At 40.0% G+C, this 17,938-nt stretch overlaps 1 protein-coding gene across 1 annotated transcript in view; it reads right to left on the reverse strand.

Moving 5' to 3' along the window:
* Window positions 1–2,154: 2,154 nt before the first annotated feature.
* dctd (dCMP deaminase) overlaps window positions 2,155–17,938 on the reverse strand; it is a 33,782-nt gene continuing 17,998 nt past the window's right edge. Inside the window, exons 4-6 of the mRNA XM_079498549.1 lie at window positions 12,275–12,391; window positions 9,074–9,170; window positions 2,155–5,848 (exon numbers count right to left, since the gene is read on the reverse strand). Of these exons, the coding sequence (XP_079354675.1) occupies window positions 5,707–5,848; window positions 9,074–9,170; window positions 12,275–12,391 (356 nt within the window). The 3' untranslated portion in view covers window positions 2,155–5,706. The remainder of the gene's footprint in view (window positions 5,849–9,073; window positions 9,171–12,274; window positions 12,392–17,938) is intronic.

The raw sequence follows: 17,938 nt of genomic DNA on the forward strand, positions 1-17,938 counted from the left end.
AAAACGTTTTATCAAAATGATTACTTTTTCTAGCAAATTCACCAGTTCCACTCCTCTGTTTCAGTCTTTGAAAATTCTTCCCATTTTTGATATAAATAAACTTCAAATATGCATTTTTTTATTCCAATCAATTCATAAACTACTCCCAGCCTGTAATAACGAAATCCATAATCATTACACCAGAGCATCCATTGATCTTCATTCCGCTTTCTTCAGGACAACATCGGCCCAATTTTCCATCAAGTTCAGAGGACCACACTTTTGGAATAACTTACCATCTCATATCAGAGTCTGTACTAGTCTCAGCTCTTTTAAGAGACAATTACTGCAATTTTTTTTATTATGTACATAATGTGCAAATAAACTAAACTAAACGAATAGAGATGGTAATCAATAGGGTCATACGGTAGGTAAACCAATAAACTATCATCAGTCTCAACAGCATATCCAAAAATGTATAATCTGTACATTTACCAAACTATAGGATGCCATGGGTCAACAAATGAACGTCCCATCTGTCTAATTAACATGCTATCTAAATTACATTTTAACCATTGCGTAAGGTTAACAGGCTGATGTGGAGTCTGAAGAGGTGAGTTCAGGTTCAGATTACGGCGGAAGATTGGGAGTGCAGTCTGCAGTTCTAACTGATAAGGGGTTGCTGTGGGCCTTGTAGGTGGTAGCATTTTGAAAAGTAGAGAAAAGGGTGATTTTGTTGCTGTATGACAGCTGAATTTGGCTTCGGGGATCGATGAAGGTTTATGTGGTCTTATATTTTTGAGGGGCCCTCCTATATCAGAGATTAAAATGGGGTGCATTTTGCATCCCAAAATGCAGTTTATAGTTAAGGGACGTTAAAACAACGACCTCTGCATCCACGGGATGCACTACTCTACTTACTGTTCAGTCAGCATGTACAGTAAGAATAATACAAATCAAAATAAGAATTGCGATATTTTGCTAGCTTTAGTTATAATAATCATTTCTTCTGTTTTCTACATGAATATAACCACATTATAACCATATGAAATGAAATGGGAGTTAAATGCTGCAATTTGTAAAAATGGCAAAATATGACTCCTAACGTCGTTGAAGTGAGACTCAAAATGTCCCTGGGACTCATCTAAAAGACCATCCCTTCATTCTGGGACTCATTACATTGAAAACCTATTTACATCACTGCTATATACAGGTTTAATGTTTGTTTTTAGTTCAATGTTTGGTTTAAAAACTCCATCGACAATGAAGGGAAAATTATTGTCTCTTTATTGTTAATGGCATTTAATGTTTGTGTTGGCACCGTTTATTTTTCATCACCTAATCAACTCTGGCAGAATCAATTAGACTTTAATATATTAGCGCCCCTCACTTCACACAGGTGTGATTTTTAAGACTCCAGCAAGCCAACAAAAACCCCAAAAACATTATCCTAAACATAATAGTCTCCCATACTCACAAAAGTCTATATATTTTTGTACAGTACGTTTGGTCTGGGAATAAAATCAAAACAAAATGCCATCTCTGCCTCCGCCTTTACATTATGACTTCACATAAATGTTTATAGGCTTTATACATTATGCATATAGCATTTTTCTCAGCACTCAGTTGCTATACTGTACAGCAAAACTAAATAAACTTTAAGAGTTCACCAAAAACAAATTACTTGTTTTCTATCAATTACAGACCGATGACCCAGTCATTAAATTATTAGCCTCGGAAACAAAGACAAATTTATTTCCAGGAAGAAATTATTGGCTCAGGAATGCGACAAACAAAAGATCTCCATAAATTCAAGGCTTTGGGCACAAGTCATTATTTATCTATATCCATCCATCTCATGCTACAACTAAAGGGCAGAAAGGGATACTTGAATTAGGCTGGGAAATAGAGTCCGAAAGGTTGGTTTTGAGGGAGCAAGGATTGGGCCTTGGTGTGAGGTGGGAGTGAATTCCAAAGGGAGGGGGCTGCAACTGAGAAAGCCCTGTCACCCCAAGTGCATTTCTTTGCTTTGGGGATGTCTAGGAGGTTGGCATCACCATGTTCTATTTTAACTGTTATATACAGTTTAACACAAGGTTTCACTTTTGCACTGAATTACTGCTATTGCAAGCATAACAAGCTGTGTTCCACGAATCACCCAGACTACACAAGAGCTCCTGGAGTTATGCAGGCTTTATTGATTCCATACTGGACCCAAAACGTTAAGTACACTACAGTCAAACATTAACAGTAGGCAATGCTTGAAGTAATTAGTCCATTAGCACACCCTGTGGACCTGTACCGTACACATTATACGTATACACAACAGACAGATGGAAAAATAAAACACATGCACAACCACCACACCTTTACATGCAAATAAAAGTAAAAAAAAAAAAAAAAAAAAAAACATGGTTTTCAGTGTAATACAACTGTGATTCTCAATATTTTATGGACCAGGGCCCACCTAAAAATAAATGAAACTAAAGCATTCAGATGCCGTGTTAACGGATGGGTTACAAGTATTTTCAGAGCACGTTTATTTTAATGATAAATCAATTTATTATTTGGGGAAAAGGCATGTGGCAATTAGGCTATTACATAGTCACAATTAGATATTTTGAATAATCGCCATAATTGTTTCCATGTAGAAAAATGCTTGTACATTTTCAAACATTTTCCAAACATAGCTGATCAACAAGCTTCCAATGTGTCACACATTGTATGCTTGTAGATCAGCTATTTCTGCTATTTTCTTAAGTATAACAATTATTAAATGTCAGAAAATGTCTTTGAATATCTAAGTTATTGTGTAATGTATGATTACAATGCAAAAAGATGCAAAAAAAAAAGAAAAATACATGAAATGGTCAACTTATAATCATGACAGCCCTATTTGGGGGCCCTTACAGTAGCCTCACAGCCGCGGCCGACAGGTTGAGAATCACTGTGCTACAGAACATAATTGGAGCACCTATAAATATACTTAATTTGGACTAAAACCGAAAAGATTTCCACCCAGCCAAAAAATAAATAAAATTACTTTAAAACAACTCGTCTTCTAAATGAGAACAAATGCTTCCCCTGGCTAAATGACCCTCAGAAAGGAACCATTACATCAAGTGGAATGACCACAAGAAAACACTTTGCAGAGATAAATTACCCTAATAAAGCTGTGAATAAAATGGGTTTTCTCACTCTCTTGGCTGAGAACTGGTGGACACACACTTACAATCAATCCCAAGTGTAGAAATGGACCTTAAACAGGGTTGAACGAATTGGAGCCCAACCCGATTAGACCATCGTTTGACTTGTTTTGACTACATTTTCCAGCATTTTCAAAATTAAATACCGTCCATGAATGAAAGCTAAATAAAATCTTACAACCTTAATGCATCTTAATGCACCGTTTCCTAAACAATGAACACAATATGTAAACCTAATGCAATGCATGTGTCTCCAGACGTAATAACAGATGTCATAGTAATACTGTTCTGTACTGTTATACATACAGCAGACTAGGTGAAGAAATCAAACTGAGGCTTTAACTGTTGCCGTTTTCGCCGATCTACAAGCTCCAAATGACTGAAATCAGTCCTGGCGAGCATCTAGGTATGAGCTTGCAGATATCTTTGAACAAAATTATTACGGCTTGTGGTTATTTTGTATTTATTTGTTTACTTTTAAGTTAATTCTTCCCAAATAGAAAATGTAACAATTTTAATTCTTTCCAATTAGTTTAGAAAATGTTTTGACAAAATATGAGTAAAAACATTCTGCAATTGGTGGTCTAAACACTCCAAAAATCGGGCTCTGTATCAGACATAAAAACATGGCATCAGTCAGGCTCTGGAACCAAGTGTCAACTTTCTAGTCAGTGGAGCAGAACGGTACAGTCAATCTTTGCACAGCGGACTGGCTTTGAGAAGGTCCACACTCTGAACCTGTGGTTCATGACATGGTTCAGAATATGGTTCGAAGAACTCCACCAGAGGAATACTGTGTACTTTAACCGATTGCTTCTTGACTTCACGGTCAACGTAAACTTGAGCCAGCTGAGGAGTGCTGGTCTACAGAGTGTATAATAGGTTGTATATGTTTAATGTTTACTTAGTCATATGCCGGTGTTGCATGCCAAAAATAGCATCTAGAAGCTAGGGCTGGGCAATATCCGAATACGTGTAATCCCTCAAAACAATCTGTACCACTGCCCTAAAGACGTAGTGTTGCCGTTGGTAGGAATAACCACGAGGAAGTGGACTAAGAGCGGGGAGGAGCCAAACCGAGATCCTGATTCTACACAGGAGGTGGTGCCGCCAGAGGCAAAGGAAAGGAAAGGGGAAAAAGGTTTCCCCCTTTGTTTTTTACCGAATGGGTTTCCATATTGGAATACGAGTAACCCAATAGCCAATACCTCTATACAAAACATTTTTATTTCCACAATATTGATAAAGTATAAAATATAAAATCTAATATAAGACATAAAAAACAAAATCCTAGATATAATCTAGTGTCATATGATTATCAATATAGACAAATCCATGGAGCAGTGCCCTGTAAGCCAGGTGTAGTGAATCTGCGGTGTAAAGCTGCGCTTAATGGTATACCGCAGCTATAGACAAATCCACAGAGGGGTGCCCTGGGCGTGGCCATTACTGAGGTGTACCATTAACAAAAATGTTTGCCCTAGATGTGTATACACATCTTTTCTAATCAAACCGCAGGTGGCCTTTTTTTTGGTTGGACTCTCCTTCTGCACCGTACTCCTTGCATGCACGCTGCCATTCACTTCCTTGTTTACGGCTCAGTTTATGGCTCAGAAAGAATGCCGAGCGAGCTCTCCATGGTTTTTACCACAAGGACAATATTGTGTCTTCATTTCTGATTTCAGCATGGATCTCGTTTGGAATAAAAACGCTTCTAGAGAGACTTTAGCATGACCAGCATGAGGTAAGAATGGAAGATTATGCCTCCTGATTTTTTTGGGAGGGAACGGAAGGGGGGACCTTTAAGAGTAAAATCTGCCATATCTGCTAGCACTCTAGCACCTATATTTTGAAATATGCTGGCGCATCCGTTGTGTTAATTGATCCCTGCACTGCTCCAGGGATTAGTGCCCTGTAGGCCAGGTGTAGCTAATCAGTTAATGATACACCTCAGTAATGGCCGTGGCCAGGGCACCCCCCTGGGGATTCCCCTGTGCCCAGGGCATCCCCCTGGGGATTCCTCCGTGCCCAGGGCACCCCTCCGTGGATTCGTCTATACCGATATATTAACCAGCTTGACTATGAGCTCAGAACCCATCATATCTCGGCACATTTTTGAACGCCTGACAGCGTCACACAACAAAATATAAATTGAGCTATAGTTGACTGTACGTACTACGCCTGTTTGTAGTTCTGTAACTTGACCGATCGATCGGCTGAAAGCAGGGACGTCACAAGGGGGGGAAAGTGGTCCCGAGTTACACCCCCCCCCCCCCCCCCCCCAGAAACACTTGTGTCAGTGTTTCTGGGGGGGGGGGGGGGCAGAAAATGCGGCAAACATCACACAAGTAAAAAAGAAAAAAATATTTCTGCAATGCCGAGCCATGAAAGGCGACACTTGTTTTCTTCAACTTTGAGAATATCTGGTTGATATCAGAGACATAGAAAGTCAAGATATCCTTGAGTGTCTGCCTTCGGACAAAGCAAACAAGAAGGGAAAGAAAAATCATGGCCAACTCTTTCACACAGTCTTTGTTCCTCCCTCGCTCCCTGACGTGAGTGTTGCTGTGCCATTGTGGCTGGCTGGTGGTGCATTCAAAACTCCAGCCTGGTTGATAGAGTCGAAATCAATGACAATCTGCGTCCTCCTGGGCTTGAACTGCCTGCAACACAAACACACACACACACACACTGAATTAATATCCATGTTCGGGTGAAATTTGCCAGACATAACCCAGGGGAGGCTAAATACATGGATGTATGCTCCCCCTATTCTCTCTCTCTCTCTCTCTCTGTGGTCAGTGTGTATACGTTGCAGTCCAGTTACAAGTTTTTTGATTGATTGAAAATTGTATTAACAGTTTGCAGAATTACAGTACATTTCAAGCACAAACTCAATACAAAGGCTGTTAACTGTGAGTGGACGACCCAATTAAGCATTACACTTGTTTACAACAGGGTCCACCATGTTCAAGTCATCAAAACATTTAGAGACGTACAAATAGACACTTCTATATAGACAAAGAACAGAACAGGAATTCATCATAATGGAGGTAAAAAGGGAAAAGAAACATATACAGTGAGGGGAAAAGGGGGGGGGGGGGGGGATTCAGATTTTACGGGGGCCAGTTTCGAATTGCAGCCATCCGTAGGTGCCCTTTGAGAGCTGTTTTGAAGGAGTCAAGGGATTCGCATGTCTTAAAGGGACACTTCACCCTTTTTGCCAAATAATATATATCAATGACGTTTATAAGATTTAGAACACTTTCCTGGCGTTATTTTTTGTGTTATCTCTGGGTTTAGATATTTTAGATTAACGGATGGCTCTGACGTCAGAGACACTCTTCCGTATTGCTACCGGACTACATTGTCTCCTCACACTGCAGCTAGACCAGCCCCAAAACACAGCCGTCACGGACACTGCGATTTGTTCCACCTACAACCTTCGTTGACCGCACCCCCACATGCGCATTTGTTATTGTGTTTGTGTCATGTCGCCGTTGTCAGCAGAGCAGCACCAGAGAGACGCGCTATGTTGCCACGAATCCCCCCCCCCCCCCCCAACTCTAGATTTATTATAATGATATGACGTGACTTGCCATAAACCATCCATTAACTCCCCATTCATCCAATTTGCATCTGCTTGTATTAAACAACATTAAACTCACCAACATTGCAGCTGTAGGGAAAGCTTGAATATCCACTTTCAAACTGCAAAGCTTTTGTTTCATAAAAATCCACCGAATCTTTTTCCCACTCAGCTCTGCACTTAGTTTTTCTTCTTTTTTAGTTCTATCTCACTACTAGAACTTTCTGACTCTGAGGTAGATAAGATTTTTGGCTGTCAACAGCATCCATTTGTTTTTTCAATGTTGTGGACCCGGAGCGTGGTGAAATAGTTGCTAAGATACGATACTGCATAGTGATTGGCTCTGCTGCATGCCTATGAAGAGTACTGACCAATGAGCTGAGCCTAGCGCCCTTCCAGACACCAGGTTCCAGTGTCTTGCTTTCCTGTTCCTATAGCTCAGTCGGCTGCCCCTTCTTATTACTGCATGGGAGCGAGTGACTGAGAATCACCATAACGCGCTGTCATTTTTCCACGAGACAAAAATACGGGATTAAGTGCGTCCCGTATCGGTTCATTACGGGACAGGTCTTTTAGTTGCCAAATACGGTACGATCGTATCTTAGCAACTATTTCACCACGCTCCGGTCCACAACATTGAAAAAACAAATGGATGCTGTTGACAGCCAAAAATCTTATCTACCTCAGAGTCAGAAAGTTCTAGTAGTGAGATAGAACTAAAAAAGAAGAAAAACTAAGTGCAGAGCTGAGTGGGAAAAAGATTCGGTGGATTTTTATGAAACAAAAGCTTTGCAGTTTGAAAGTGGATATTCAAGCTTTCCCTACAGCTGCAATGTTGGTGAGTTTAATGTTGTTTAATACAAGCAGATGCAAATTGGATGAATGGGGAGTTAATGGATGGTTTATGGCAAGTCACGTCATATCATTATAATAAATCTAGAGTTGGGGGGGGGGGGGGATTCGTGGCAACATAGCGCGTCTCTCTGGTGCTGCTCTGCTGACAACGGCGACATGACACAAACACAATAACAAATGCGCATGTGGGGGTGCGGTCAACGAAGGTTGTAGGTGGAACAAATCGCAGTGTCCGTGACGGCTGTGTTTTGGGGCTGGTCTAGCTGCAGTGTGAGGAGACAATGTAGTCCGGTAGCAATACGGAAGAGTGTCTCTGACGTCAGAGCCATCCGTTAATCTAAAATATCTAAACCCAGAGATAACACAAAAAATAACGCCAGGAAAGTGTTCTAAATCTTATAAACGTCATTGATATATATTATTTGGCAAAAAGGGTGAAGTGTCCCTTTAATGACTGTTGGTAGGGCGTTCCACATTTTGGTGGCATAGGAGCGAAAAGAAGTGTGGTCAAAAATCACACCCAGTGAAGTGAGGGGCGCTCTTATCATCGTACATCATCATGACGTAACATGTCGATTTGCTCGTCCACATATGACGTACATTCTCCATTCAAACTGGGCGATGACTCGAAAATCAAAATGGCCTCATCTGACCTCATCAAACCCTGTACACTCAAGACACTGCCCCCGCTGCGACCCTTAAGATCTCCATATATGGAGCTGACCTGTTCTGACATTCCATATGTTGATCTGACCTCATCAAGCCCTGTACTCTCAAGACACACTCCATATATGGCAAGACCTCATCAAAGGCCACACAGGCCGAAACGCGTTCGTTATCAACCGTTATCAACGTCAGAGGTAAATAAATTCATATCAAAAGGACATACAATGAGTGCTGGCATTTTCTTCATTTCAAGACCTCATCAAACCCTGTACACCCAAGACAAGCTCCATATATGGCCAGTACAGAATTCACTCCATATGTTGATCTGACCCCCCATGCCAAAGAGCCAGTGCTCGCCGCCACCCAGGCGGATGCGTGCACACAACCTCGCCCTTTGCTTCTTGCCCTCAGGGTGTCTTACTGGTTGTATTTATTAAATTTAAAGCATGGCTGGGTAGTCAATGAATAGCTTACTACAATATATACAAATATTGTTGCTTCTTTTTTATTGGGTCACAACACACATTAAATCATCCATTCATTGTACAGTATTAGTGCATTTCCTTATTGATAAATTACAGTAATACATAATTTCAATGAACGATGATTTCACTTCAACACAATCAAATCTTTACTCGCAATTATTTGAGTGATAATTAATCGTCAAGTACAATGTAATAATGTGACAGCCCTGCTTAAGAGGCAACATGTGTGCTTGTGTGTGTGTGTGTGTGTGTGTGTGTGTGTGTGTGTGTGTGTGTGTGTATGTGTGACAAACCTGTATTCCACACGAGCCATGCCGAGCATTCTCCTGGAGGCAATCATCTCTGGGCTGTCATGGTACTTGTCAGACAGGTAGATAACCTCCTTAATACCTGCACACGCACACGCACGCACGCACACACGCACACACACACACAGTGTGTGAGGAGAGAGAAGGGGGTTAGAGGGAAGAAGAACACACCGTCAGTGAAGATTGCGGTCGGGCGGTAGCTATAGTGGTAATCCGTTAAATCCTGGTTATTTCAAAATGACGACGGCATCAATTTAAATGCCGTCATGAAATGTCAGTGAAGTGATGCAACGCAAACGCGACACTGCCCACATTCATCATCAGGAGAAAAGAATCTCAGCTTCAATTCTTTTTTTTTGTGGCTTTCGCCTTTATTTTATATTTTGGGGGTTCTTATATGGAGGGAGAGACAGTAGGCTGACAGGAAATGGGGAGAGAGATGGGGGGAAGACATGCAGTAAGGGCTGTCGGGATCAGGAGTCGAACCTGCGGCACACTGCCAGACGGGATTACCAGCCAAGGTGCCTGGACCACTGAGCCACGGCCCAGGCTCTCAGCTTCAATTCTATAGTGTTTTCAGTTACAATTTTGTTTTGCCCATTTGTTTTTTCATCACTTAAAAAAATGAAAGAAAACATTGCAGCCTATATCAAATACATGGGAAGGAATTGGATTGTTCCCTTTTATCACTGCATATTGATCGGAGCGTCTGCTCTCTATAAAACTTTTAATTAATATCCTGGGCTTTTATTTAAACCATTACATTATCCAACCTTATTAAAACGAGGATATAAAGTAAGATATAATGTAGGAAGCAATCATTAATTTGATCTTGCATAAGAGTGCGTTTCTCAGCACCAACCATGGTGCAGAGAGAGAGATTTAAGTTTTACAGCATAGAATGTTTTATATAAAAATAGATGTGAATCATGACCACAAAACATTTGATTCTGTAAAAAGGATCACACACACACGCACACGCATTATGGTCATGATGCATCAGGAACCTGGATGGCTTGGTTCCAGCCTTAAAAAAAACATTATATAAATATTTTTGGGAAATGGGAAAAACAAATGGGTTTTCTATATGTGGCACCACACAATCGCCACCATTGCTATGGCCCATTTAAATGACGTTCAACAGTGACAGCATACACGATTTTGAATAAAGAAATAGAAACCTATGTTTAAAACGGATCTGTCCTATTTCCGTCCTATAAATGTATTGTGTGTTAACATGAACCTGGGCAAATTATTTCTCAGTAAAATGTGCAAGGAAGGATTCCTAACTGCTTGTTCTGCAATGTGAATGGTTTGTAGAGACCAATTTTCCACACACCTGGTTACCTTCGTCTACACTGCCATTTGGACAAAAATGATTTTCTTTGGACTGTAAATAATAACAGCAATGCAGAGTGCATGCATTTGAAAAAAAGGGCTGAATGTTTTTTGTTTTGTTCAGAAGCACTTACAGGCTTACATTTGGCCACTCTGCCGACAGGCTAGTGATATTGCATTGTAGTTCAAATACAATTTGGTTTGTATGCGACTTTGTTATGGTTCAAAGATACAGAATGACAAACAGAGATGCAGTCGGCCCCAAGGTATTTTCATATAATATCCCTTTGAAAAGAAAGTGTGGACACTGGACACCCATGGCCTTTTATAAAGCGGTCATGTTTACCAATTCCATGCGGTTTTAGCACAATTAAAGTCAGTACGACCCTCTGGGAAAGAATTATTCCCACTCCTGTCCCCTGAGTCTGACTCCATCCATTGGCTATAAGAAGATCTAAGAGGTGAGCTAGAAGGACACGGACTACATTGCAAAGCTTCCGTTTAATGTCTGATAAAAGTGAATCTGGAAAAAGTATGACAAAAGAATGAGGTAAAAAAAACAATAATCCAGCTAAGTGCTCAGTCTCAACAGTAAAACCACAGCACCCCCTATTGACACAGACAGGAATGTCTACTCCAGTGGTTCTCATTAAGGAACCCCATACAACTCTGAGATAGAGAACTGTAAGGGTTTAATTTGGAACCCCCTCAAGGAACTAGTCCTATCAGTTTGACCTAATTATTTTTGCATGATTGTTAGAATGGAGTACACATTGAACCAAATGGGACCTCTCAGAGTTATGGGGGTTCTTGAAATTAAAGGTTTTACAAACCACAACCAATGATTTTAGAGTGAAAAGGTTTAAGAACCACTGATCTAGAGCAATATGGTAAAAACATGAGCTTGCTGTAGAGCAGGGGTGCCCAAAAGGTAGATCGCGATCTACCAGTAGATCACAAAGGCTGTGCAGGTAGATCACATGACATGCCCCTAAAGAGTATTTAATTTAAATATATTGAAGGAAAAAAAAACATTTCTCCCCCTCTATTTCCCATTCCAAGTGCATTTGTCTTATACTGTACAGAATGTAACACAAACTCTACTATTCCGAAGCACCCTCAGGTACATATTTAAACTATTTTCAGCAATGGTATAATAATTGATTTGGTGGGTAGATCTTGCCGAGCTGGTCATTTTGAAAGTAGCTCTCAAGTCAAAAAGTGTGGGCACCCCTGCTGTAGAGGCATGTACTGTAGGTGAGGTGCTGTGGGTGAGTTGGAGACGGTGCTTAAAGTGGTTACAAAGCATCTGTGTAACCACTTTAATCATGGTTTTATACTTTGGCTATTCAAAGATCTTCAAGCTCATAGGAGTGGCACAAAGTGACACACTATGAGCTTATAAAAATGTGGACGTCCTCAGAAGTATAGCAATACAAACGTGCGTGCGTACATGCCTGCAAGGCCTGTCACAATTACTACAGTATCGCCTAATCGCAATCATTTGAGATCGTCGCAAAAGGTTTTTGCATAATCACCATATCGTCATAATAATTTACATGAAATAGTAGATCTACAAGCTTGTACCGTATAGACTGAGCTAAGTATAATGTTATTAAATATGAATGTCATTTGTAATATCAATCCCTGTGCAACTTTCTTTTTTTTTAAGCCTAAAAGCCAAACAGAATGCAATTTTTATTCTTAATGTTCCAATGCTTTACAACAGAAACAATTAAATTGTTAGTCGCAATTATTTTGACAATTGACAGCCTACAAGTGACAATTAATCGGCAAGTAAAATGTCATAATCGCCCCTAAGTGCGTGCCACACACAGCGTCACTTACCAGCCTGAATGACGAGCTTGGCACACTCGTTGCATGGGAACAGGGCCACGTACATGGTACAACCCTTCACATCGGCACTGTTCTTGTTCATGATGGCATTCAGCTCAGCGTGACACACTAGTGAAAGACACACACAGAGGGAGAGAGCTGGGAGTCAATGCAACGCCTCCACAAAATAGCTTTATAGCCAGACTAAAACCCAAGAGAGAATGCTTATTCATTTGACCACTTTCAGTCTGGTATCCCTACTGTGGAAGTTAATTTGTTATTAAAGTGGGTATGCTAGTTTTTTGTGTGTGTGTGTGTTTTAGTATTAATTTGTATTTAATTTTTTATAATAGCATTTGTCAGTGGTGAGGTTTAAAAAAGGTCAGAAAAAGTACTGTGTAATAAAGAAAGAAACAAAAACAAGTTAATATAGATTTCATATGCATCTCTCCGTTTTATAAAGCCTTTTGTGGTGGTGATTGAAGGCTGAGGATTCAATCAAGTGTTTTCTGGGGAAGCTTACTACTACTACTTCTACTCTAATAACAAGATGGTAAAAAAGAAAAAGAAAACATTAAAAACGTATATTTATGTTTTTGGTGTTTTATAATCCCGTAACACTAATCCTAACCTCTTTACGACAAGAAAGAAATAATAATTCATTCATACAGCTTAACATTGATATCGTTTGAACTAGTATGTGTTATTTGTCATATTGGCACTGTCAGATGGAAACCGCATGTCCAAAACTGTTACTTTTCAGGATTCAAATAGCAAAATAACAAAAGTAGCAGATCTGAAAGCTCAAAAACGCATCGGTTCGCATGGCGTTTCGACCTATACTTTTGTAGGACGCCGTATGATCAAGTAGGACGTTAATTTGCGAAAAGAGTAAGACACAAAAAGCCAGGATGTGAAGATAAGAGATTTCTGCCCGACAGCAACAATATACGCTTTTAAGCAAGAGCGTTCAGTAGGCCTGCCGCCAAATAAACTAGTATAAACTAATAAATAAACGCCCAATAAACAAATGCACAATCTGCATCTGTAGTTACAGTAGAATCACATTCACAGTTACTGTACCACACGTGTAATCAGTGTTGCTATATTGGTATCATTATTGATAGACTCATTAGACCATGCAATTAATCGGCTATTATCAGATAAGGGCCAGGATGTCTAAATCGCGCATCCCTAAGGTGCATCTGTGGGGTGTGTGTGGGGTATGGTTCTTTGCAGCACTAATTATGAGGTTATGAATAGTCCCTGTCAGCAGTAGATTAGCATATCCCTGCAGGCCATATACAGCTCTAGCAGATGCATTGGATACCACACGCAATACCCCCCCCCCTCCCCACACACACTTTTATGCCCAAAGAACACCAATGGGCTAGTCAGAATTTCAAGGAACACACCTGTATTCATGGCAGAACTTGAAGTACACCATGTACAGTATAAGCCAACTTATTAATTATTAGTATAAATAAAGTAGGGCTTAAATAGATTTGAAATTAAAAAAAAGAAACGTACAAATATCCATTTTAAAACATCCTTCTTCGTGCCATTTTGAATTGTCGAAAAAGTTCAGATAGAAAAATCACTAATAAAATAATTAGTTAAGTCTTTCTGTTGTCCATTGTCCTTACTACTGGTACATACCAGTGGAGGTTGTCCTTACTACTGGTACATACCAGTGGAGGTTGTCCTTACTACTGATACATACCAGTGGAGGTTGTCCTTACTACTGGTACATACCAGTGGAGGTTGTCCTTACTACTGGTACGTACCAGTGGAGGTTGTCCTTACTACTGGTACATACCAGTGGAGGTTGTCCTTACTACTGATACATACCAGTGGAGGTTGTCCTTACTACTGGTACATACCAGTGGAGGTTGTCCTTACTACTGGTACGTACCAGTGGAGGTTGTCCTTACTACTGGTACGTACCAGTGGAGGTTGAACTAAATACATTATCAGATTTGGCCCGGGAGGGATAAACAAACACCTTAACAATGACTTGTTGAGTGTCATAATGTTGACACAACAAGATAAGACAGATGGAGCTCCAGCTGTGCGTCATAAGTGACAGCCTTTGTCTGGACAGAAACCTTGCATCTCCAATATTTAAACTTTTAACGTTTTTTATTTTTTATTTTGTCCATAAATGAATGGTCCTACTTCATCATGCAAGAGTGTCACATGGTCAAAGGGAAAATAGCAGATCTACAAGCTCACGACACGTTTGAAGATGTGATATTTGCCAATTTTAGTTTACTTATTTATTCATAATAATGATGAAAAGGGAAAGGTTTTGGACATGCAAGGTTTCCACCACTCAGCAACGCTACCTTTGTTGCCGGAGCACATGCAGTGAATAATCACGGAGTGTTTTAAGAGGTTGTTCTGACAGTTAAATGTCAACATAAAGCCCTCTGCATGCGACTGAAAAAATAAAGAAATAAAGATTATAGGCTTGAACTCTGAGCCGTTTCATCTCTCATCTGAGAATGTCACAATACAGAGTGTCTGGGAGTCTGAGATGATTAGAAAAGCTGCACAAAATGCCACCACCATGGGAAGGTTGGTGGAAAAAAGAGTGATAGTGGTTATGATATCGATTACTTTTTTTACAATTAATGAAACTAGAACTGGTGGTGGAAAGTACATTCACATACTGTAATTAAGTACAATTGAGATATTTGTACTTTACTTGATTATTTCCATTTTCCAATACTTTCTCTACTACACTACATCTCAGGGGAAAGAATTGTACTTTAACTCCACTACAATTATTTGAAAACTTTAGTTACTAGTTCCTTTGTAGATTGATTCTGATTAGTATAGTATTACAAAACACACCAACCACTTCAGCACTATATATTTTGGCAATTTGATAAAGACGTTTTATAGTTTTATACATTTTGTGGAATGGGACATTCTGCACAATGAGTACTTTTACTTTTGGTACTTTAAGTATATGTTGATGCATTGCAGATACTTCTGTACTTTTTGAATTTCGGACTTTTACCTGTAACAGAGGTATTTCTGCATGGCCGTATTGAATGCTTTTACTTAAGTAAAACAATTGAGTATGTATATCACCCTCTCTGCCTGGCTTCCCCTGAAAACGGCCCCAGGTGGGCCAACTGTGTTCGCGTTAGAGTAGACGGACAAAACAGACCAGATGGATTCGAACCAACAACCTCCGTGGTTGCGCACAACACAACAACATATTATTCAATAGTTGCAGGTACAGTTGGACACACACACACACACACACACACACACACACTTTTGAGATCCGTTGTACCCCTAATACAGTGGTTTTCAACCATTTCCATATCAATGCCCATTATGTATTCGGCATTTGAGTCACAGACCACCATGTGATGAGATTTAGCCTCTCAGACCCAAAACGTAGAATATTTTGTTGGATTTTGTCCATAATTCCATGCTGTATTGAATAATGTTGCTACTATAGGAGAGATAACACCAAATGTTATCAAATTGTGTAGAGGTCTTGTAAATTAAATAATGCAGATGTTTAACAATAATTGACCTCCAGAGAGCATGAAATTAAATGAAATGGACCCGTGCGGATCCATTTGATCAAGGATGTATAACCCCTCAAGGACCACTGGTTGAAAACCACTGCCCTGACATAATAAACACAATAATATGGCGCATTCACATAAACACACAGCCCCAATTGAGCCCAATCTGTGGGTAATGTAATTTGTGACCAGTCCATTTCTTTAAAACGGGGTGAGACATTGTGATCAATAACACACAGCTAGCAACAGCTGTTCCCCAGCTGCTTCAAGTTATGCCCAACGATCGTTTAAATTAATGACACAAACACCACCACACTGACACATAATACAGACCCACACAAATTTAGGCATTGAGCATACCTGAGGCAGATTACTACAAATTGCTTTCTAAATCAGTAGTGCGCACACTTTTTTCAAAACTGTTAAAAATGCATGCAGCATGGCACAAAGTGACACGTTGTGAGCTTGTAGATCTGCTATTTTTGAAGAATAGCCAACGCAAAAATCTGAAATGACAGATGCAGTAAGCAAGGTAAACATGAGGTACGGAGGTAATACATCAAATGCACACAGCTAGGTGCCCACACACACACACACACACACACACACACACACACACACACACACACACACACACACACACACACACACACACACACACACACACACACACACACACACACACACACACACACACACACACACACACACACACACACACACACACACACACACACACACACACATTAAGAATTGAAAACAATGTTTACATGCAGTAACTGCTATGGTAAAAAATGCCATGACATGGTAATGGAAGCCCATCCTAATTAAGCCATTAACATGAAAGAGAGAGGGGGAGGGAGAGCTACACATAGGACTTGTGGACTTGTCATTATTGTGGGCATTATTTATCCAATAGCTCCCCCTACAGGCCACAAAGCCTTACAACTGTCACATTTGGGTCTGGGGGAGAAAAATATAAAACCAAGTCTCTCCAGTTCTAATGCATTTTTCAGGCTGGGATACCATTTTTATCCAATGAGAAAGAAGGACACAAGCAGACACAATTTTAACTGGAACACTATAAAAATGAACTGATAAATGGGTACTCTCTCCTGATTGGCATTGACATTTTGCAACCTACCTGAAAAACAAAAGGAGATCCAAGGCACTCTGTTGCAGTCAAGTATAAAAGGCCTTTATTTAAATGGCATCAGCTCGGCAAAGAGCATAAAAAAACGACCAACGCGTTTCGGCTGTCAAGCCTTTGTCAGGGTCCCATGCCTACCCGAACATGTATTTTCGGCTGGAGACCTGTTACTGAACAAACACACTATATATATATATATATATATATATATATATATATATATATATATTTAGCAATGATTACTATCGCAATATACAGGTGCTTTAACCTTTTAACAAAAAATGTAATAACATTTTAAATAATGTTTTAAAATAATGTTTTAACCAAAAGATATCACAGAGAATTCCGGATTAGCCGTTTTCTTAACTTTATCTGTTGTAATTATATCCAATAACGAGTGGTACAGGTGAAAAATTACATATCATCCACAGCGCATCACAACTCCGACCGTGCGCGCTGGGTCTTGGGCTAAATTGCTCTAATGTATTCATACATTCATAATGAAGGCCAATTGGCATCGGTAATGGCCCCTACATGCTGTAGGAGTTTTAAAGTTGTCGGCGAGTCATCAGATCGTTATGTATTTCACACTACAGGAGTCTTTCTTTTAAATCGACTGTCATTATATTGTTGTGGCTTTCACACTAAACGATTGGTCGCCGACTAGGCATCACACACTGCACGAGTTCACCAAGATGCGATCCAGACCCGATATAGGCTACATCATTTGTTTTTTTATTCCAATTAATTTTGTCAAATATCTCTCTGTGGTGAGTCCAACCTGAAGATATGCATTTGTTTCCACTGTCGCTTCAATCGCTTCACTTTGGTCGTGCAGGGACTCGAAAAATCCTGTTGTATTTGTCTTTTTTTAAAGGATAAAAAAATAGTGCATTTTTACCTTGCTGGCTAACGGTTAATTAGCTGGCAAGGCCTGACGGTAACCGGTTATGTGTGTGTGTGTGTGTGTCA

The sequence above is a fragment of the Electrona antarctica genome, assembly GCF_951216825.1.
Source record: "Electrona antarctica genome assembly, chromosome: 4".
Taxonomy (NCBI): Eukaryota; Metazoa; Chordata; class Actinopteri; order Myctophiformes; family Myctophidae; genus Electrona; species Electrona antarctica.